Consider the following 21431-nt stretch of genomic DNA (forward strand, 5'->3'; position numbering starts at 1 on the left):
GGAGCCACAATGAGAGCCAAGAAGGAAATGCCTCACCTGCCCCCCTCCCCCCATGTTAGTCCTCAGGTAAGTAAAGTTCCCTAAACGTATTACTTAAGTAGACATTGTCCCCTGGCGGCTGGCAGAGCTGGTTCCCATCTTCTGTGTGCTCCTGACAGTTGGTCCTGCAAGGCCGAGGCAGAAGTGATGGGGGGATCTGTCCCCAGCATTCAATTGCCCTTCCTTATTGCCTTTAGTCACTGAAACTCTTGCCACTGTTGAATTCACCTGGAGGAGGATCAGGTTACAGTTTCTCCTTTGTGGAGACATCTTCAGGGGAGAAGTCTTGGGCAGCCACTGCAGTGACGACCACAGAAGGTCCTCACCCCAATGTGGAGGGTCCCCCTCTTGCCTCTCGAGTTCTTTTCGGCCTCATGGCTAATAACTACTCTTGTTCCCCTCCCTTTGCAGATGGCAGCTCTCCAAAGCCCTTTCTATGGAGATAAAATGAATCTCTTTGCCCTCTGCCAGAAGATTGAGCAGTGTGACTACCCGCCTCTCCCGGGAGAGCACTACTCTGAGAAGGTGAGTGTGCTGAGGCCAGAGGCCTGGCCCGGCAGGCTCAACAGCCAGCAGTAGGTCCCCAGGGGCAGTTCCCATTCACCTTGCTAAGGTTGAACGTGGGTTCACTCTACAGCAGTAGTTATCAATCTTCCTAATGCCACAACCCTTTAATCCAGTTCCTGTGGGTCATGACCCACAGGTTAAGAACCGCTGCTCTACAGGGTACAGAAGGGAGGCTTACTGGAAAAGTGACTTGGACAGGAGAGTAGTAGATGATTTTGCTGAAGAAGGGATCCCCAACACTGGTGTGGGCACCCCTCAGTGGGAACCAGTGGGAGCTGGCTGATGTGGCCTGCTGGACACCTCGACCTGTTTTAGCATCCAACTCAGCGCTGGACTGAGATTCACCGCTACAGGTCCCAAGGACATGCTCCATGTGGCACCAGACACTGGGACCAGATATGGAGGTAGGAGGTGCCAAGGCCGTAGCTCCCCCATACCTGCCATCCTGTGTCTGTGACAAAAAACCTCAGCAACGGATGGATTGGTCTCCCCCCTGCTGTTAACAGGCCTAAGTTACACCTTGAGTTTCTATGAGTACTGGTTGCAGGGGCTATGGAAACTAGCTAACTAGCTGTGTGTGAATGTCATCTTCCTTAGTTGCATCACATTGAAGACAGAACTACTTCATGGATAAATTCTGAGGACAAAATGATAGGCTTCACAGCTCAGTAATTAAGGTTATAGACAGACACACATTCCTACAATTCCTTCACTCTTTGGGTAAGTCACTTGACTTTCCCAAATCTGTTTCTTCATCTATAAAATGGGATAATATGAGAATCTTCCACACAGGACTAGGGTAAGGATTAAGGTGAGGTATGTGATATAATCAAGCACTAGGCTAACACCACCATTAAAAGTAGCCCCTGGGCCAGGCACAGGGGCTCAGTCCTGTAACCCTAACACTTTGGGAGGCCAAGGTGAGATGATTGCTTGAGTTCAGAAGTTCGAGACCAGCCTGAGCAACAGTAAGACCCTGTCTCTACTAGAAATAGACAAAATTAGCTGGAGACAGGAGCAGGCACCTGTCATCCCAGCTACTGGGGAGACTGAGGTGAATCACATGAGCCTAGGAGTTCGAGGTTGCAGGGAGGCACGACGATACCATGGCACTCCAGCTGAGGCGACATAGTGAGACTCCCTCAAGGAAAAAAAAGCCCTTGGATGTATAGCACAGTGCCTGGATCAGAGTCAGTACTCACGAAATGTCATTTGTTACCTTTATTTTCATTCTTGGTCACTATGAGTGGGTAAAAGTCTGAGACTTTCCTGAGCCACCACACAGGCCATTGCCTCATGGTACCAACAGCTCACAATCAGATTTCCTATATTGAATCCTCCCCTTGCCCCATTTTACTGGTAAGGAACTTGCCCAAGGTGGCATAACTTGTAAGTGGTGAGGCAAGATCTGAACCCAGATGACCAGTTGGAGCCTGCATCCCACCCAGCCATGGTGCCATCCTGCTTGATGACACATCTTTTTGGCAGCCCATCATCCAACTGGGATGAGGCTTTGGAAGGAGCACCTTGGCCCAGACCCATTCCCATGTGCTTTGACCCTGTGGCCAGGCAGGCCTCCCCAGCAGCTGCCCTGATGGCTGTGCTGTGTAGATCTCTGGGGGATAGGGTGGGGAGGGGTGTGTCAGGAGACTGCAGTGCCTCCATGAAGCCCCTGCCTCCCACTTACAGAGTTCTTATCTGTACCTTGGGAAGAGTGTTTATTGTTCTCCAGTGCAAGTTGGCTGAAAGGAAAAACTAGTTACATTTCTTCACAAAGTCAACAGCTGACATTTGCTTTTTCCTTTCTCTTCTATTTAAATTTGGACTTCAGTCCTATTCAGAAGTTCTTGAGCCACCTGAAGCAAATCACAACTTTGTGCTTCAGTTGCCAGTCCCTAAAGGGAAACCCTCGTCTCCACCCCACAGCTATGGGGCTGAAGCAACATCTTCATAAAGCCCGCAGCCCCCCCCCCGCTTTCCTGACACCAGCTGACACCAGTGTCCGGAGCAAGAGGGCTGCCTAGGTGCCTTCCACACACCCCACTTGACAGCTCTGTCACCTCTTAGAAGTGAAAATAAGACTTTTTTTTTGTTTCTTTTGATTTCTGAAAATTTCAAATATGGCCTTACTGCCAGTGGTGTGGTCTGTGCTCATACTGAGCAGCTCAGGTCCCAGGACTTCACCTGCACCTGGTGTCCTTGGTTTTTTCAACCTGTCAGAGGCCAACCACAGGTACCATGCCCTAAATATTTTAAGGTTCAGAAAAGTACTGTCTCACCCACAGGCAACCTTGGACTCCAGGAGTGTCCAGGCAGGCTGGAGGCTTGCTGTCACCTGACGTCCAGTATCCAATAAAGCTGTGGAATCCCCAAAGGGCACACAAAGGTTGGAGGGAGGTTTCGAAGCTCCACAGACCAGTGAGAAAATGCCTGATCCAGAGAAGGCCCAGATCCTGGCCCCCTCAGCCTGGGGACTGTGCAGTAGCTGCCAGGCCTCCAGAACAACCCTCCCAAACTCCTTGAGTGGCCTCGAGTCCACTGGAGCTCATTCTTGCTCAGGACCTCCCCTCTCCTGGCTGCTGCCACAACCTGCAGGGCCAGTCACCAGCAGCAGGTATTTAAATGAAAACCACTGCCATGAGCCTGTGATGAAAGTTAAGATGTAGGCTTTTTAAGGTCATTATTTTAATTACCATTAAAATAATTGGCACTCTGGCTATCAGAAGAACAGGCGATCAGAGGTGCAAAGTGCCCCTCCCCCCCGGAGGTGGTGCAGCCCCAGTGTCTGTATAATTAAAAGCTCCGTCTTTCATGAGCACAATGGAGGCCAGGGGGTGGACAGACTGCAGCCCTGCTGCATGTTAATACACTTATTATGATCAATAAGCCCTTCCCTGAGTTGTGTCCTCTAGTTTGGGCATCTGCATGACAGGCAGCAGAGACACACACAGGCACACACAGATTTGCCCAATGACATGGACAGGTGAAAAGTTCAAAGTTATTTGCAGGTAGCCATCTTCAGGGTCTAAAAGCGTGGTCTTTGGGACCAGACAGGCCTAGGAGTGGCCCTGGCCACCTCTTAGGAGCTGTCTGACCCGTTGCTTACCCTCACTAACCACAATTCTGCACCTCTAATGGAGACAACAGGACAATCTGTTGCTGTTAAATGCAGATAGAAGTGCTAAGTGCGGAACCTCTAGAAAGTTGCTTTCTTGAGAGTAACACAGGGCGTTCTCTCCCTTGCAGTTACGAGAACTGGTCAGTATGTGCATCTACCCTGACCCCAACCAGAGGCCTGACATTGGGTACGTGCACCAGGTGGCCAAACAGATGCACGTCTGGACATCAAGCACCTGAGCAGACGGACCGTGCCTTACCAAAACCCAGCACCTCTCTGCCTTACTTGAGTTTTCTCTCCAAAGTGGCCACCCGGTAGCCTAGAACAGCTAAGACGCAGCGTTCAGAAAGTTCCCCCAAAGGGGGTCCCCCACATTACACTCAGTGCACACAGCTGGGGGGAGTGGCGCTGATGGTCAGATTCAAAAGTCCTTTCTTCGTACCGTGTGGACAATCTCAGTGGGGTTGTTGACAGGGCTAGGTGGTCCACTGAGCCATCAAAGCCCCCTTGTATCTGGATTGTAATGTGAATCTTTAGGATAATTCTTCCAGTGACCTGTCAAGGTATATGCTTGTAGGAGACTTGCAGGGGACTGCGTGATTTGTGTAGTGAGCCTTTGAAAATGGTTAGTACCAGGTTTAGTTCTTAGTTATCTTTTCAAACAATCAAGCTGTTGTGCTTAATTTACTCTGTTGTAAAGGGATAAAATCCAAGTAGAATGGCGATTTAGCTAAAATTTTCATCTACATTTTATAACTTGATGGATGACGATGATGAGAACCTAGCATCTGTCCTAGAGCTCCACAAGGCAAATGGTGTTTGAAAGCCAGGACTATTTTCCTTGCAGCCTGGTTCAGCCATCTTCTCCTGAACACCTGCCTGGTACCAGGCACGTGACATTGCTGGCAGTTCATTTCATGATCAGTGTTACGCATCCTCCTCCATGGGATACAAAAAGCATGAGGACAATGCCCAGGCCTGTCCTTTACAAATTATGGTTCTGCAACTTCCTTTTGTGACTTTGGGTAAGTTTCTTAGCCATTCTGAGCCTTAGTTTCCTCATCTGTAAAATGAGATTAATAATATCGACTTTTAGGGTTGCGGACAGAATTTAGAATAAAATATGCAAATGAGCTAATACAACATAGATGACCCCATAATGGTAGTCACTCACCCCTTCACAAAACTGAAGTCCATGGACCACATAAGTCAAGAATTAAAGTACAACTGTATTATGTGTAGGAAACCAGAAATGTGTTCATTTATTTCTTATTCCCAAATAGGATTAACTGTGAAGACTGATTCATAAATGTGAACTTAAGAAAACTCAAGTTCAGAAGGAAATAGTTTGAATTTTGTTTCTATACTCAAATTAACCCTCAGAAGCTGCCATCCCTGATCTGGTGATAGTTCAGCCCTGCAGAGAGCACCACTGGCGTCTTGGGGAGGTGCTTCCAGGGCTGGCCATTGCTCTTGTCTCCATGTGTGGACTCTGTCGGCTGGGACCACTGTTGGGCTTGGGAGACTTCAGACGTGGCTTTCCTCTGTACTTGTTCTCCATGTTTGAAATAAGGGGGGGGAGGGGAATGAGGAGAGCTACTTCTGTGAAGGGCTACAATTCATCCATGATTTCAAAACAGCTTTGGAGATTTGACTCTTAAACCAATAGATCCAAAACAGTGTCAGCAGCACATTTCCTTTCAAAATTCAACTTCTCAGGCCTCAGATATCAAGTAATTCTGGGATTATTTTTTAAGCTCCCCAAATAATTCTGATAATCATCAGCCTGGTTTCTGCCTTCCACCATTCCACTCTTCTCCCTCAGCCCACTCCTGGCACTTACAACTGAGAGTAGGGTCACCCTGGAATGTTCTCTGTGGGAAGAAATAAGTCCCTATCTCCTGCCCAGCACTTACCACTGAAAACCTTCCTGATCCCAGACAGATTTTTAGGTAAATATTCTGTGTCTGGCTCTCAAGAGGTCCTGCTGTCTCCCTGGGCACAGAGAGCCTCTGCACGCACACAGACTTGCTTTCTACATGCCATCCCCCTTCCACACTGTGATCATAATCTGTCTAATTGGACCCTCTGGAGGCACACAATCTCAGCCACTCACCAGGCCTGAGTGTTCATGAAATGATCATGTCCTAGTTATTACAAAACAGTAAAACCTGAAACATTCCTTTGATTTCCACAAAACTGGCCACAGTGGAGTCCACCTGCCTGCTTTCTCTTGGTACTTAGAATTGAGCAGGCCTTGAGAATTTGAACTCATGGCTCGGCACCTATGGCTCAAGTGGCTAAGGCACCAGCCACATACACCTAAGGTGGTGGGTTCAAATCCAGCCCCAGGCCCGCCAAACAACGATGGCTGCAACCAAAAAATAGCCAGGCATTGTGTCCGGGGCACCTGTGGTCCCAGCTACTTTGGAGGTGGAGGCAGGAGACTCGCTTGAGCCCAGGAGTTAGAGGTTGCTGTGAGCTGTGATGCTACAGCACTCTACCCAGGGGTATAGCTTGAGGCCCTATCTCAAAAAAAAAAAAAAAGAATTTGAACTCAGATTCATCTTCAGCATGTCTTTCCTACTTAGCTGCTGAGTTAGAAGGCTGTGTGGCACTGTCACCCTATTTAAAAACATCACTACATACCAAACCTGAACCTTAACAGAGACACAGTACACATTAACAAAAGGGCTGGGCATAAATGTCTGAAGAATCAAAGTTATCCCAATCTGACTTCTGGCAACAGACAAGGCGCCATCTGATTAGGAGGCTCACACTGCTTTGACACCTGAATGTAGCCTGTTACTCAAGGAGGATTAACATCCCCAAAGAAAGAACAGGTGAATGGGCCACAACAGCCAAAAGAAAATCCACACACACAGTCCCCAGACACCAGCCACCCAATCTGGTTTTCATTTTATTGCATTTCACTCAGCAAACACTAGCCAAATGCCTGTCTTTGGAGCCTCCATACCCCCAGTCTTCTACAGCAGCAGCCAGCCAGTCACTGACACCACTCAAGAAGTGTCCATAGTTTGGACTGTTTCTTCCAGAACCTCAATTTCCAGGGTAGTGACTTTTTCAGAGAGGACTGCAGTGGTCCCTTTCTCACACCTGTACCGGCCAAACCTAGTGACAGAAAAACAGAAACACAACAGTTATGGCTCCCCTTAAGGTGCCCGAGAGAGGACTAGAGCAAGATGGTGAGCGGGTAGGACTGGGATCCTGGCTTTCCTGATCCCAGCTTCGGAGGGGTAGGGAGGGGTGGCAGACCACAAACGTCCCCAAGGCTCATTCTCCTCAGCTCTCAAGCACTGCAAAATGGAGACAATACAGAGACCAAGTGGCACTTAGGAGACACTCCAATGTCTTTCTCTACCTCACCCTCCAGTACATGCTGGGAAACACTTGGTCACTGCAGCTAGCAGGAAGCAAATCCTTCCCTAATTGTCCTCTTGTGCAATAACAAGGATGACTTAACAACTAATACCTTACACACTTAAAAAATATCTGGAATCATAAACAGAATTAAAATGATCTGCAGCCAGACTCTGGGCTTGTCACTTTAAGCTGCTCTGAAGACTTAAAGAGAATTAACTGTTCCCTTCAAGGATACGGTAGATCACCACTACGACAGGCCCAACACCTTCCTTGGAGTGACAGTCTGTAAGATACGTATCTGGGCCGTCAATCCTCATGCCGGGGCAGAATTATGGTACTGCCAAACAGCAGCACAAACTCAACTATTCCTCTAGTTTGTCCCCAGCTGGGACAATGGACTTACAGAAGTCTGCTGGCTATGCCACGACCACGTGCTCCAGGAAAACCTATCCTCTCAACTGTGCATGTGGGCTCAAAGAAGGAGCAGGAGTCAGGAAAAAGAGGGCAATTTTCAGAGTGCTATGTCAAAATAAGGAGCTCTGGCAACAAAGAATGGACAGCCTTCGTTCTGCAAAGCCTTACCATCCCCCACCCACAGGATCTGAACCACAGCACCTTTTGAAAATGTGTCCCCTGCCCTCTCCTGTTGGTCTGAAGATGCGTACCTAGCAGGCAGTGTAGGAGCGAGAGGCCTCTGTGTGCCTGACTCATCTGCACTGGACCTCAGTGTCCTTGGGAGGTTTGGACATGCTAGAGCCTCTCCACCACGCTGGGTGATGGTGTCCAACCCTGGCAGCATGCGGAGAAGGCTTCTGCCATAAGCCACATGGACTGCAAGTCAGGACTGGGAAGAACTGAGAGCAGAGAGACCAGCAGACATTTGGAAGGCAAAGGCCATGCTATCAGTGGACATGGGTGCCTGCCTAGACTTCTGGCTCTGCCCTGCCCTGCCCCACTCCCCCACCCCTCCCTGGCACTGTCCACTCTGGAAAAGTGTCCCCCTAACCCAGGCAGTATCCTAGCAGCAGTCACTGGCAGAGAAGATGTCAGCAAGATCCCAGCAAGTGTAGACATTACTGTTGCAGTACCCTTAGCCCCAGGGCACCAAGCAGGTAGCAGCTCTGTGCAGAGTACTGCATATGCACACCAACCACATGCCTAGCACCTCCCAGATCCCCTCACTGAGTCTTCACTCTGTGTGTTTACAGCCTCCTTCACGGCCAAGTAACCCATGCCCCCAGGAGAAAAGATATGTCACTGCCATGCTCCCTTTAGGACACAGACTCCTGCGCTGAGCATAGGAGCCCTGGGCAACCACAACACAGCTTCTCAAGACTCAAACATGGCTTTTGACATCCTCACGTGGGACTCTGTTCAGTCCTCCTGCCCCCATCACCTCTTCACCACAGACTTGTTTAGATCCTATATCATCTTGCAAATAACCTGGGAAGCAGGCCATACAGGGGGACAAGGCTCCCCCAACACAACTCTGGGCTTGAAAGGTGGCTTCCTTTCCTGCTAAAGGGCCCAGGCCTAATAGCTCTATCATCTCAAAGACCTCAAAGACAGGGAGACTGACTCGCCCAAAGTCACTCGGCCATTAGCATGCCCCAATACCTGGGCCAGAACTGTGAGGTCCTGCTGCCCCACCCATCAGGGCACTGAGCCTCCATGCCACGTGCAGACTGTAGTGGATGCCTGCTGGCTCCAAGAGACCTGTGCTTGCCCAGTAAAGTGCTCCCATAGTGGGGGGTGAAAGCAGGCATTCCAGCAGGGATGTCAGCTATCCTCTGGGCTAGCTGTGGGGCTGGGCGGGAGGGGCTGGGGTGGATAAACACTGCTGCGGGAACTTCCCCAGCTAGAAGCAGAGCAGGGGGCATCACATGCTAGGCAGCTCAGGCTCCCAGGGGAGGTCAGGATTCCCAGGACGGTCACAGGGCTGAGCAGCCCTGAGGCACTGCAAGCTAGAGCTGTGCATCTAACACACACCAGGCTTGGAAGTCTTCCAGGTCTGCTCACTCCACCAACTAGAATCTTCCGCTGCTCTGAGCCAGGGCCACACACAGAGAAGAGGGCCCTGTGGGGCATATACCTCAGAATGGATGGTACATACCCCTTAGTCCCAAGGCCCTGTGGGGGTGGGGGTGGGGGGAGCACGGTGTGCTTTGTAACCTTTTAGGAGGCCTGGAGCATGGGGACGAAAAGCAATTGGCTGCCCTGGAAAATGCTCCTCCTCACAGAAGACAGGAGATTCTTTAAGATGCTGGAGAAAGGACAGCAGATAAGTCACACCTCTCCTCCTACCTCCCAGCCTAGAGCTTTTCCTTGGGCCCTCTCCACCTCTCCCCACATCAACTTCTTACAAACTAAATCAATCCCGGCCCCTTGATGGCAGCCCACTAGATGACTCAAAGGTCAGTGGGCTGATTTGGGAACACTGGGTTTACTCATTGTGGTAAAGAAGAAAACTCGAGCCAGACATCATGAGATAGCAAGGATGACACAAAGCCAGGAACACACAGAATTTCATCTCCTTTACTCACCTGGTCCCCTTCTTGTTGGGCACTGAGTATGGGCGGAGAAAATCCAGCTTGTTTTTGCTGATGACACAGAGATCAATGTTGCTTCCAGACCCCAAGTCATTGAAGATGCCGGCTGCAATGGCTTCACTCACCAGCTTCTTGGCGTCGTCCTCCTGAGAAAGAGAAGGGCAGTGATAACGTCCACAGCAGAACCGACATGCACAAAGTGCTTTCCCAGGCAGTGCACAAAATCTCCTGGAAGGAAGGCATTGTTTTTGGTGCCCATTTTACAGATGGATCACTTGAGCCCAGGCTGGCAAGATAGCAAAACCACATCTCTACAAAAAATAAGCAAACTTAGTCAGGCATGGTCACATGCACCTGCAATCCCAACTACTCAGGTAGTAAATATTTCAGGTTTTGTAGGCATACAACCTATCAGAACTACTCAAAACAACCACAGACAAGACATAAACAAATGGGTATGACTGTGTTCCCAATAAAACTTTATTAACAAAAATATGCAGCAGGCAGGATCTGGCCTGGGGCTAGTCGGTCAATGACTGAAACTTACTTCCTGGTGACATAATGGAGAAAGTCAGTACCCTGAGGGAGGAAAACTAAACCAAAACAGGAGTTCTGGAGAAATGCTGGCAGAGCCAGGGGTGGGACCTCTTCCCCCCAAAAGAATCTGTCTCCTACAAATGAACCTACGGGCTCACTGAATTCATTTCTCTGAATCACTCTCCCCTTTGCTCTCTGCCTTTAAGATGCAAGTCCATGTCCCCACCCATTACTAGTGAACAAGTTCATTAACTTCCTTTCTTATCCAAGAAGGCCTATCTGGGGCCGGGTCCTGCAGGAGGAGCTAGGGCTGCAGAGATGGATTAGGCCCCCAAGCCCCTGCCTGCTAGGGGCTTAGAGTCCAGCGGGGGCATCATACCCAAGTTAAATACAGGGTGAGAGGGGCTAAAGGATAACTCAGGAGAGGCTGTAGGAACACTGACTAGTCAGCAAAGCTTCAAGGAAGGCTGAAGGACAAGCTACACAAGGTGCTCAGAAAGCAGCCGTGAAACAGAAGGCAGGCAGTGAAGGTTATCAGTGCCAGACCTGGGAAGCACCAAGTTCAAGCTCTTTATGCAACACGGACAAATGAACAAAGTTCTTGAGCAGGGAATCTAACCTACACTCAGCTCCTTCCCATCCACCAGGGCAGGAGAGTCCATAACATGCAAGGTGAAAAATAAAGAGCTTATCCAAGTAACATTCTGGAAGAAACAGGATTCCCTGCCCCAACACCAGCCGAGACCCTCAAAGGGCAGATGTACCAACTTCAAGTTGTGAGAAAATCTGAGTACACACTCAAGGGACGGCTCCTTTCCAGACTGGGATTCTAGTGGCATAAGCGCCCTCTACAGACTCAGAGAAGGATAGAGAAGGTTCTGCTGAAGTAGGACCTTCAGCAAACCAGCAGCAGGGGCTAGGCTAGGGGTTATTTGATCTTTATCCTTCAGGTTTGTTCACTTCCTGAGTGGCACCTATGGGGGGCCCAATGAAGCCAGTTCTTCTCCTGTACATCCAGTCCCCTAAGAATTCATTCAAACAGGATCCTCTCTCCTGGGACTCTCAATAAACTGTAAGCCTAAAAGCCTTCCCAGAACCAATGAAGGAGGTCAAAGGAGAAACAGCATCTTAGATAAGGAACTGGCTCACGGTACTGCCATAGAGACCACAAAAACCAACCACTAATTTAACCAATGCAACCTATTTCCAAATTATTACCCTTATTAAATGGCTGTAGGTGTGTGCACATGCTCCTGGCCTCCCATCTCTTCTCTGCCATTTAACTCTTTCCTGTTCTGTTTTTTTTCTCATCACTGCTACTGTTATCTTGAGCCATCCCATGGTACCAAGGAGACATCACAAATCCTGCATGCAGGGAATCCTCAGGAGTGCAGACTCACATTTCTCAAATGATTTTATTTTGGGGAGATGGGAAAAGGGGAAGACTCAGAAGAAACTGAAATACACAAATGATATTAGGCATGCATATCTAATGTGAATCAATTCATCTGGGCAGCTACCAGAATGCTGAGAGTGTCATCTGAGGTTCCAGGGGACGCTCCCACTATTTTGCAAACATTTTGTAATTTAAGCAGCTAACTGATAAAACTTAAAAATAGGCAAACTTAGAAGCATATTATATTTTGACTTCATAAAATTATCATGTGTGCTATTATTTAAGCATAAATAAAAGGTTTTATTTATTTATTTAGACAGAGTCTCAAGCTGTCACCCTGAGTAGAATGTCATGGCATCATAGCTCACAGCAACCTCCAACTCTTAGGCTCAAGCGATCTTCTTGCTTCAGTTTTTCTATTTTTAGTAGAGATGGGGGTCTCGCTTTTGCTCAGGCTGTCTCAAACTCGTGAGCTCAAGTAATCCACCCACCTCGGCCTCCCAGTGTGTAGGATTACAGGTATGAGCCACTGCACCCAGCCTAAATAAAAAGTTTTAAAAGTTGGGAAAATACACCTTTGAAATTCCTTTCCTCTCCATCAATTCCAGAGAAGCGAATTCCTTAGGAAAGAAATTCTCCCAAGTCCCTAAGTTTTTCCCCCAATCCCACTGTTTCTCATACAAACAGGACCACAGAGGTTATGAAATGGAATGAACCTGACATTTATTGAGCACCTCGATGTTCACTAAAGCAATCAATAAATCCACATTTATTGGCATCATGATGTGCCCAGCACTGAGCAGACACGCTGATGCCCAGCATCATGCTGACCCCCTCCCCAACACCTTGGGAGGCTGGTCCTGTCAGAAACTACGGCCTAAGGCCACACAGCTGGTAAACAGTAAGTAGTATTTTATAATAAAACAGGCTCATCAGGCTCCAGAGCCGGAGGCCTAGCAGCAGACCAGCTCAAAAGTAACTTTCTCTGGGGTTTCTCAGACAGTCCCTGATTCAAGGCTGTGTCACTCACTCCCCTCTCCAAAGATCCTCAGACCCTGAGCAAGTTCGAGAGAAGGACAGTGCCAGTTTCTCTTAAGGGCAACCAACAAGAGGCTCCTCTGATGGTCACTGCTGCTAAAGGATAAGAGAAGAGCACTGCATTTCCCAGGACGCCCACAGACTGCCATACAGGGCCTTCTTCCCTCTGGATTTAGTTGAAATAACATCTCTACAATGTAACGTCAGAGATCAATGTTAAGACTTCAGGTCTATAGCCAGGCATTGTGGCAGGTGCCTGTAGTCCCAGCTACTTGGGAGGCTGAGGCTAGAGAATCGCCTAAGCCCAGGAGATGGAGGTTGCTGTGAGCTGTGACAGCACTCTACTGAGGGCGATAAAGTGAGACTCTGTCTCAAAAAAAAAAAAAAAAAAAAAAGACCTCAGGTCTAATTTTTACACACCCCTCCTTACTACCAAAAGCCCCCAAACACAAAGAGGGTAAAAATGACCAAAGTTCTATTATCTTCCCATTATTCACAGTCGATGTCTTCAACAAATATTTATAGAGACCTACTATGTTCCAGGAACTACTTCATGTGTTGAATACTGTCTTTGACTACAGTATTTCCATACACAGAATTCTAGACTCATATGCAAATATGTTACTGGGCATATTCATACTGTGTTTTCTTTATAGTGGAAATTCACAATTAAACAACTTTTGTCTTTAACATGTGCTACCAAATATTTAAGAAAACTATCAAGAAAAACCATAAACTAAAGGCAAGAGGTGGGGAAAACACCACATTTTTATCTGTCTCTGGCCCACAATAAATGCAGGGAAGCACTGTCTCTTCCTTTAGATTTCACTCCTCATAGGGACTGCACCTCCCTTTTCTGGAAGACGTGGAGCAAGCTGAGTCCTAGGCAGCATCTGCCTGAGGACAGCTGCTACAGAGGGGCCTGACCAGGGCCCTGCAGAGCCTGTGACCCCAGCTGGTCAGGCCCAGGCGTGGTGCTGTCTCCCACTGCCAGGGCTGGCGTTCTTCCCCAGCCAGCTGCTCATGGATTTACACTGCTAGTCCCAAGGGAACGTAGAGTCACTGTGTAGATAGAGCCCAGGACCTACCCTACTAGAAAAATGGACCTCCAAGGCCAGTGGCAGCTTCCTTTTATTTTACGATGCTCAGCCAAAAGACGGCCAGATCCTGGCGACTGAACACCAGTGGGAATGGACCCAGGTTCACAGTGATCTGGCAACATGTGGAGACAGAGAGACCAGACTGAAATCATGGTCTCCTACTAAGTGCTGTGCAACCTTGGGCAAGTCACTACACCTCTCTGCACTCACACCCCTGCTCTGTGATATGATGACAATAAATCTTACCTCACAGGGTTGCTGTGATAATTAGAAATAAGGTACAGAAACCAGTGTGTGGAATACAGTTCTTACTAAATAATGGCAACTTACTTAATAAAGCAAGCCAGAGGACTCCTAAAAACACAATGTATCTCTAAGCAGCACCAGGGCCCAGGCCAGGAAAAGGAGGTCCAAACAAACCTGCTGACAGATCTTCACACCATGCCTTGGACAAGTTCCTGTAATAATTAATCCAAGCAAAAAGCACACTCCCTAAAAGTTCAGAGAATATAAAAGGAACACTTCCTGCTTTATGGCTACAAAGACCAAACTAACTGGGAATATCAGTCCCCCGGGCCACCCCTGCTTCTTAAATGAGATTACAATAAGAGTGATGTACTGTGCTACAAGTCAGCTGTGACAAGCAGCACTTTATAGAGCTATCTGTTTGTCTCCATCACTGCATCGCACAATGTGTCCCTGGACTCCAATGTGCAGCTCCATTTACCGCTACATGACAAATGGGCAGCACTTGTAAAAGGCACAAAGAGGTCCACGTCGGCCACGTAATGGTCACCACAGCTGTACCCGAGTGCTTGAGGGGACAAAACAGACCCCCAAGTTCATTAAACTGACCAGTAATGGATCTTTCAAAAAGTGCCTTAGGAATCGTACAGAAAAGGCTAAAATAAATAACTCAGCATGGAAGGCTAATCTGAAATGGTGTTTGATAAATTATTTATAACACAGGCGATTGTCTGCATTTAATATTGGAGCTACTAGTAGCGTCTTTAAAAGATGATTTATGTATTGTAATGCTATTAAACTTTATATTGGCCCACTGCTAGCTATAAAGTCTGCTGAGATTTAGAAAATGAGTTTTAAACTGTCACTGCAACATCATAGGAGATGGAGACTGTATTAAATCTTTACTTTAAACCTGTTATCTAGAGAGTTGCATTTTGTAGACACTCACAAACTGATAGATTACCTCAGCATCCGCAATGGTGCAGGTCCCAAATAGTACTGCAAAGAAACTTTTTCCACATTATTCTTGTCTACAGCTACAATCGAATTTCTCTTCTCACTTAAGTGATTTTTAGATTGGGAATGTCACCAGAGGAAAATGTAGGTGCAGCATCCAATAGGCATCGCGGACAGTTCAGCATCAAATTAATAGTCTTTAAATAAACCCTCTACCTTTGACTGTCAGCTATGCATGCTGAGCAGGGCTTTACTTACATTGGAGGCAGGCAAATATTAAATATGCATCTGACTGAAAACCTAACAGACTATCTTAGACACAGCTTTAGAATGTTAAAGTATGTATATATGACAAGTTGTTTGAAACAATTTGTAACTAAAATTTTTTAAAGGATTTAAAAATAAAATTGGTTACTTGCTGGGAAATATATTATTTAGGTAACTGAGGGGCTGGCATGGGGGATGAAAACAAAGAAATATTCAGCCTTTTTAAATAAAGAACAAGGCTCCCTGGCTCCACCATTTTTCAGAGCATCACAAGTGTCCCTTTGCCTTCTGTCCCACCTCATGCAGGAGTCTACCTGTACTTGCTGGGAACAAGAAGGAGACAGCATCATAGCTGAACTTTTATCAGTTTCCCTATTTGCTAATGAATCTACATTTTGTTCCATTCAGTTCCTAACAGTTTGTTCCTTTATTAAGTAAGAGTTTAACTCAGTATGAACTGAAGCCTGAAAGGGTTGGGGAGACGTTGACCAAAGGATACCAAATTTCAGTTACGAGGACAGTTAACAACAGCATAGTGCATTCTTGAAAATCACTAAGAGGGTAGATCTTAAGTATTCCCACCAGGAAATAGAAGGTATGTATGTTTCTTCTAGCATATGTTATTTAGCTAAATTTAGCCAGTCTGCAAAGTATACATATTTGAAAACATCATGACTATATACAGGTTTTGTTAATCAAAATAATTCATTCATTTTTAGAAAGAATTAAAGCAGCAGTTTAAAGTCATCTTGGAAAATCTTTATTATCTTTCATCACTTTGATTTGAAACAGCAGAAAATTTTATTGCTCTCATGATCTGTGATGAGAGTGTGGACTCTAAAAAGAGGTTCAGGAGTGCCCCTCATGCCTTCCCCATCTTTGTATCCCAGGACACAAGCACTGTGCATGGCCTGTATGCCAACAGATGAAAAAACCAAAACAGTAAGCTCAAAGACAAAATTCTGAGAGAGATCTATACCAATGGAGCACTTGCAAAACTGTACCAGTTCAACTGATGATGGCCATTCAGAGGCACTTAAACCCTCCAGAGGAAGCAGCTTGAACACAATGTTCTATAGGGCCTGATAACATGCTGAGGATCTGACTATGCCATGATGTGGCCTGAAGGAGTCATTAGGGGCTGATGGTTGAATAAAATTTAAAGAGTTCAAAAAAGTGTTTAAAACAGTCCCCCCAAAAGCAGTGTGTTTCTTGCACTGTGTTAAGAGCCCTGATATATCCCATGTGTAGCCACATATTTTACGAAGGAAAAAGGTATTTCTTTTTTCAGACGGAGCCATGTGACAAAAGCAAAGGTGTCCCAGTTTTCATTGTAGCTGGAGCTGTCCGGGTGAATGTGTCCTGCTTGTGTGAACACCTGAGAACCAAGGGTAAGTGAGCTGTAGCTGGTGCTGAGTATGCCCAGAAAGCAGGAGGGAAACAGTGACTATGCCTTTAAGATCCACATGCTGATACTTTTTCTTTCCTCGGTAGCTTTCTTTGGTACCGGAATCTGGGTGATGCAAAATAATTAAGGAAAACCTGCTATGGGTGCAGGAATAATTTAATGGGCTTTAAGCAGAAATGGGAAGGGGGAGGTTTCACATTCACAGCATTGTCAACGGGGACTGTCCTAGATCACAATCCCAACTTGCAGCCAAAAAAGGAGATGTAGGAGACCACCCAGACAGTATGGGGCAGAAAAGGCTGGCCTGGAATGAAGGAAGCCCTAGAAAGGTCACTCAACTCTCTGAGCCACAGGGTGTCTCCCCAAAGGCTGAGGATAATGTCTCTGTCCAAGAGCTGTAGGAAGGAATAAAAGAATAGGAATGTCCCCAACATACAGATTTTACAAACAGGGTTATCAGCAAGTTCTAGACTAGAAGAGAAAAGGCCAGCGTATGAGAGAACTAATACTGGGCATCTGCCACACCCCTAGGTCTGAGCTGAACACTCACGGAGCTTATTGAATCCTCATCTGCTGGGGACAGGTGAGGAAATTGAGACTATCAGAAAGACTGGCGGATGCACCCAAAGCACAAGGCTGTGTCTAAGTAGGAGTTAAGGATTTGTGCCAAGTTAGTGCCTGGCATTACCAAAGCCTGCCTTCCTATACCACCATTAGAAAGATCAGTGGCGGGCAAGTGGCTTTGCTGGAATCTGTGACTGTGAAAGAAGGAAAAATACCTAAGCTTCCAGAGGGAAAAGAACCAAGAGAGATGAGAACATATTGCTTTCCACAAGGAGAAGAAATCAGTGTTCGCAGCATATGTGTATACAAATATATATTTCCAAGGCTGCACTGAATCAAACGTAATCAGAGAAAAATAAGAAAGCCTAGGTTTAAAGAATGAGAAATATGCTCAACACTCCTCAGAATGAAAACCAGGCTGCCTCAGACACTAATAAGATCTTAATACTATTTCCCTCTGTGTAAAAGAGATGTGGCCAGTGATAACTCTGGCAATGAATTCCTAGAAATACTGAAAGGACTATCACCTGAAAACAGTGGAGAAATGAAGTGAATCCACTCTGCAGGTCACAACAAAGGGAAAGCAGCGGCTGACACTATAATGTCTCAGGAGAAGGAGAATAAGTGTTCACAGAAATTTGGTTCTGTCAGAAGGAGAGGCTGAAACCAGTGACTGAGACCAGCAGAAGAGCTGTGTTCACATGGTGCCTATCCACCTCTGAAGTCGGAAGGACGAAACCACACGAGGCACAGGCTGCGAGTACGACAGCTGTCATGGGCACTGCATTATGAGAGACATATCCTGCTTCCACAGCCTTCCAAGGATTAGGAAAGACTGAAAGGCAATCTGAGGAAGCATAAAGCGCCCTTGTGGTAGGAAGTTTAAAGATGGCCACAAATAAGGCAAATTTCAAATGATGCAAAACCACTAACAAAAACGCACAGGTCAGCAGGCATTTACTCGCGCCCCGACACGAATGTGCAGACACTATGCTGAGCACGGGGGATGGGTCCGAACACAGACTCTGCCTAAGAGGAGTGGAGAGCCAGAAGGGGACAAGGAGATAATCTCACCACAGTGAGGCAAGAACTATCAAGACACAAGCCTGACAAAGCAACCAGAGGCATACAGGGGTTTGATGGGGTACAAGGGATGAAGACTGGGCCAAGCCATGAATGCCAATGAAAGGTAGCTAAACCCAGGGGTAGATGTGCTGGCCAGGGAAGAGCCAAGATCATGGGGAGAGGAAAGGAACACATAGGCAGCTCAGTGTGGGTGAACGTGACAGAAGCCCATGGGCTATACAGGGAGCCAGCCCTTCACACTGTGCACAGGGAAGACAGGAAAATTTTAAGCAGGAGAATGAGGTACAGTCATACGTCATTGCACGATGTTTTGGTCAACAAGACTGCATACATGACAGTTGCCACATAAAACTATGTGGAGGTGGGGGGCCGGGCACAGTGGCTCACAGCTATAATTCTAGCACTCTGGGAGGCTGAGGCAGGTAGATTGCTTGAGTGCAGTTGTTCTGAGACCAGCCCGAGCCAGAGAGAGACCCCATCTCTAAAAATAGGGCATTATGGCAAGCGCCTGCAGTCCCAGCTACTCAGGAGGCTGAGGGAAGAGAAATCGCTTGAGCCCAAAAGTCTGAGATTATTGTGTGCTGTGATGATGGCATGGCAGTCAACCCCAGGGTGACAAAGTAAGACTGTCACAAAAAAAGAAAGAAAAAGAAAACTATGTAGAGGTGAAAAATTCATATTGCCTAGTGATACTGGCAACCTTCCAGAGAGACAAGATACAGAGATGGAAGACAGATCCTGACCCCGTGTAGGCCTGGACTAATAACCTATGGCTTAGTTTTTAACAAAAAGTAAAAAATAAAATTTTTGAATAGAAAAAAAGGTTATAGGCTAAGGGTATAAAGATTTGTGTAGAGCTGTACAATGTTTCTATTTTTCAACTTAAGATTTACAAGAATACAAAAGTTAAAAAAAAACTCTATAAAGTATAAAAAGTAAACTAAGGTTAATGTTATCAGTGAAGAAAGAAAAATCTTTCCATAAACACAGTGTAGCCTATAAACTCTGCATACACCGGCACAGTGATGCACAAGGCCTTCCTCCCCACTCACTCCCTGACTCACCCAATGCAACTTCCAGTCCTGCAAGCTCCACTAAGAGCCTATATAATACTGTTTTTGAAAATCTTTTATGTCATATCTTTACTGTTCTTTTTCTCTATTTAATATGTTTAGACACACAAATACTTACCACTATGTGTCAGTTGCTTATGGTATTCCAAATACTGCCATGCTGTCCAGGCTTGTGGCCTGAGAACAAAAGGCCACACCATACAGCCTCAGTGCGTGAGAGGCTGTTCTGTCTGGGTGTGGAATGTGCACTCAATGATGGTCACATAGTATCACCCAATGACATATTTCTCAGAATGTATCCCCATCATTAAGTGAGGCATAGCTGTAGTTGGACTTGTGCTCTTAGAAACTGCTGTCAGGAAGCAGTGAAGAAGGAGATGCTGAAGGCAGGGGACAGAAAGCAGGCGATTACAATACTCCCAACAAGAGACAGTCGCACGGCGGCAGTGACAGGGATGATGATGATGATGATATAGACAAGGAGGAAGCAGCAGTCAGGTGGGCATGCAGGAGAGGGAGACACCGAGGGTCACCTGGACTTCCAGCATCAGTCATGGGCAAACACAGTTCACATAAAGACCTTCTTGACAGCTATTTTTCTGATGGGCTGATAGGAAGATAGTGATTAATCTGAGTCTATCTTCTAGACACTGGTAAGTTTCTGAGGTAGACACTCTAAAGGGTATCACTAAAAAGGGACAAGATAAAGCAGAGCCAGTGAATTCTATTTGTGGGAGTGGGAAAAAAACCTAGGCTGGAACCAACTTGTGAATGCCATTTCATTGGTGGCAGAGGCTCTGGAATAAACCTGTCTGGCTTCTGAAGTGTGGCAGAAGGAGCACCAGGGGCTGGTTAACTGTGGGAGCAAAAGCAGAAAGAAAGAACACGCAGAAGCTCTAAGGGAGAATCTTGGACAGGAGGGCTGGCCCTGGGCAAGGTACACTACCAGAGAGGAGCAGCAGACAGGCCCAGGCAGAGCAGATGACAACAGAGTGAGCTGACCAGGGGCAACTGACTTCTAAGAGGGCGTAAGGAAACTTCTGGGGACTGGGTTGATGAATACACATATATTCACTGTAATGATTATGGTCATGGAGGAGGTGGGGGTAAGGAGGAGGCAGGTCTTGGCAAAGCAAGGAATTTAAGAGAATAAAGATCTAGGCACAATCTGATCTGGTTACTTACTACACTTTTAAGTCCCAATTTTCTCATCTGCAAAAGAGGACCTAAAACTACCAAGCTCCCAGGGTAGTCCTGAGAATTAAGCTTAAAGTATGTATAGGAGACTCTGTCAGCACAGTGGCTGGCACGTAGGAAATACATGAGGAAGCTGACCTGACCTGATTTCACCCCTTCTCCACAGTTCACAAATACGGTTGTCAGGGAAAAGGCCCAACTTTCTCAGAACTATTAATGTGATAGGCAACTGATATTTAAAAACTTGGTACTTTGTTTTTTTAAAGTCTCAGTTTAAAGCAAAACTATTAGAAAGTAGCCATCATACTGCCAATGAAATTCAACATGCTGTAAAATTTCTGTTCACATGTGCTCTTCCATACAGAGTTAACTGCCATCATCAGTGAGTATACAAAGTAGCACATTTTCTCTTAACTGATTTCACCAGCAATCATATTTTAAAAGGAGGCAGAAAGAGTACAGGCACTGTGTGCAGGGTCTGTGACAACGAGTCCGTATTCCACTCACTCTTCAAAGCAAGGCTTTCAGGTGGCAGTACCTTCACCTCCATTTTATAAAAATGCAGGAACCTAAGACTCAGAGGAGGGAAGTAACTAACCCAAAGGCATGTGGCCAACAACCAAAGGTGTGAGATGCACTGAGGTTCTTTCTGACTCTAAAGTCCACGTATTTTTTTTTTTCACCCAAGAAAACAAAACCTCCAAACAATTAGTCTCCAAAAATACTAATAATGCCTGCCTAGTCCCTAATTAGATGCAACTGATAAATCCCTCATGGGTTTATCTTTTTAATATACTTCACCTCTAAAATTACTTCTCAGCTGCAGACACACTGCTTAAGTAATGCTACTCCGCCATTCCATCATTTATCCAGCTTGTTACAGTTGGTAAAATTAAGAACATCCT

The 21431-nt window shown here is 46.5% G+C and overlaps 2 protein-coding genes across 8 annotated transcripts in view; one reads left to right on the forward strand and one right to left on the reverse strand.

The window, feature by feature from the left end:
• Positions 1 to 5401, forward strand: part of NEK6 (NIMA related kinase 6) — a 73944-nt gene extending 68543 nt beyond the window's left edge. For all 7 annotated transcript variants that reach the window (XM_023510525.1, XM_023510527.1, XM_023510526.1 and 4 more), the window contains 2 exons: positions 451 to 564; positions 3853 to 5401. In XM_023510525.1, coding sequence (XP_023366293.1) covers positions 451 to 564; positions 3853 to 3963 — 225 coding nt within the window. In that variant the 3' untranslated portion in view covers positions 3964 to 5401. The remainder of the gene's footprint in view (positions 1 to 450; positions 565 to 3852) is intronic.
• A 1219-nt stretch (positions 5402 to 6620) lies between these two features.
• PSMB7 (proteasome subunit beta 7) overlaps positions 6621 to 21431 on the reverse strand; it is a 60505-nt gene continuing 45694 nt past the window's right edge. Inside the window, exons 7-8 of the mRNA XM_003785294.1 lie at positions 9652 to 9803; positions 6621 to 6856 (exon numbers count right to left, since the gene is read on the reverse strand). Of these exons, the coding sequence (XP_003785342.1) occupies positions 6745 to 6856; positions 9652 to 9803 (264 nt within the window). The 3' untranslated portion in view covers positions 6621 to 6744. The remainder of the gene's footprint in view (positions 6857 to 9651; positions 9804 to 21431) is intronic.

This window comes from Otolemur garnettii, unplaced genomic scaffold, assembly GCF_000181295.1.
Source record: "Otolemur garnettii isolate 467f Iridium unplaced genomic scaffold, OtoGar3 scaffold00014, whole genome shotgun sequence".
NCBI lineage: Eukaryota > Metazoa > Chordata > Mammalia > Primates > Galagidae > Otolemur > Otolemur garnettii.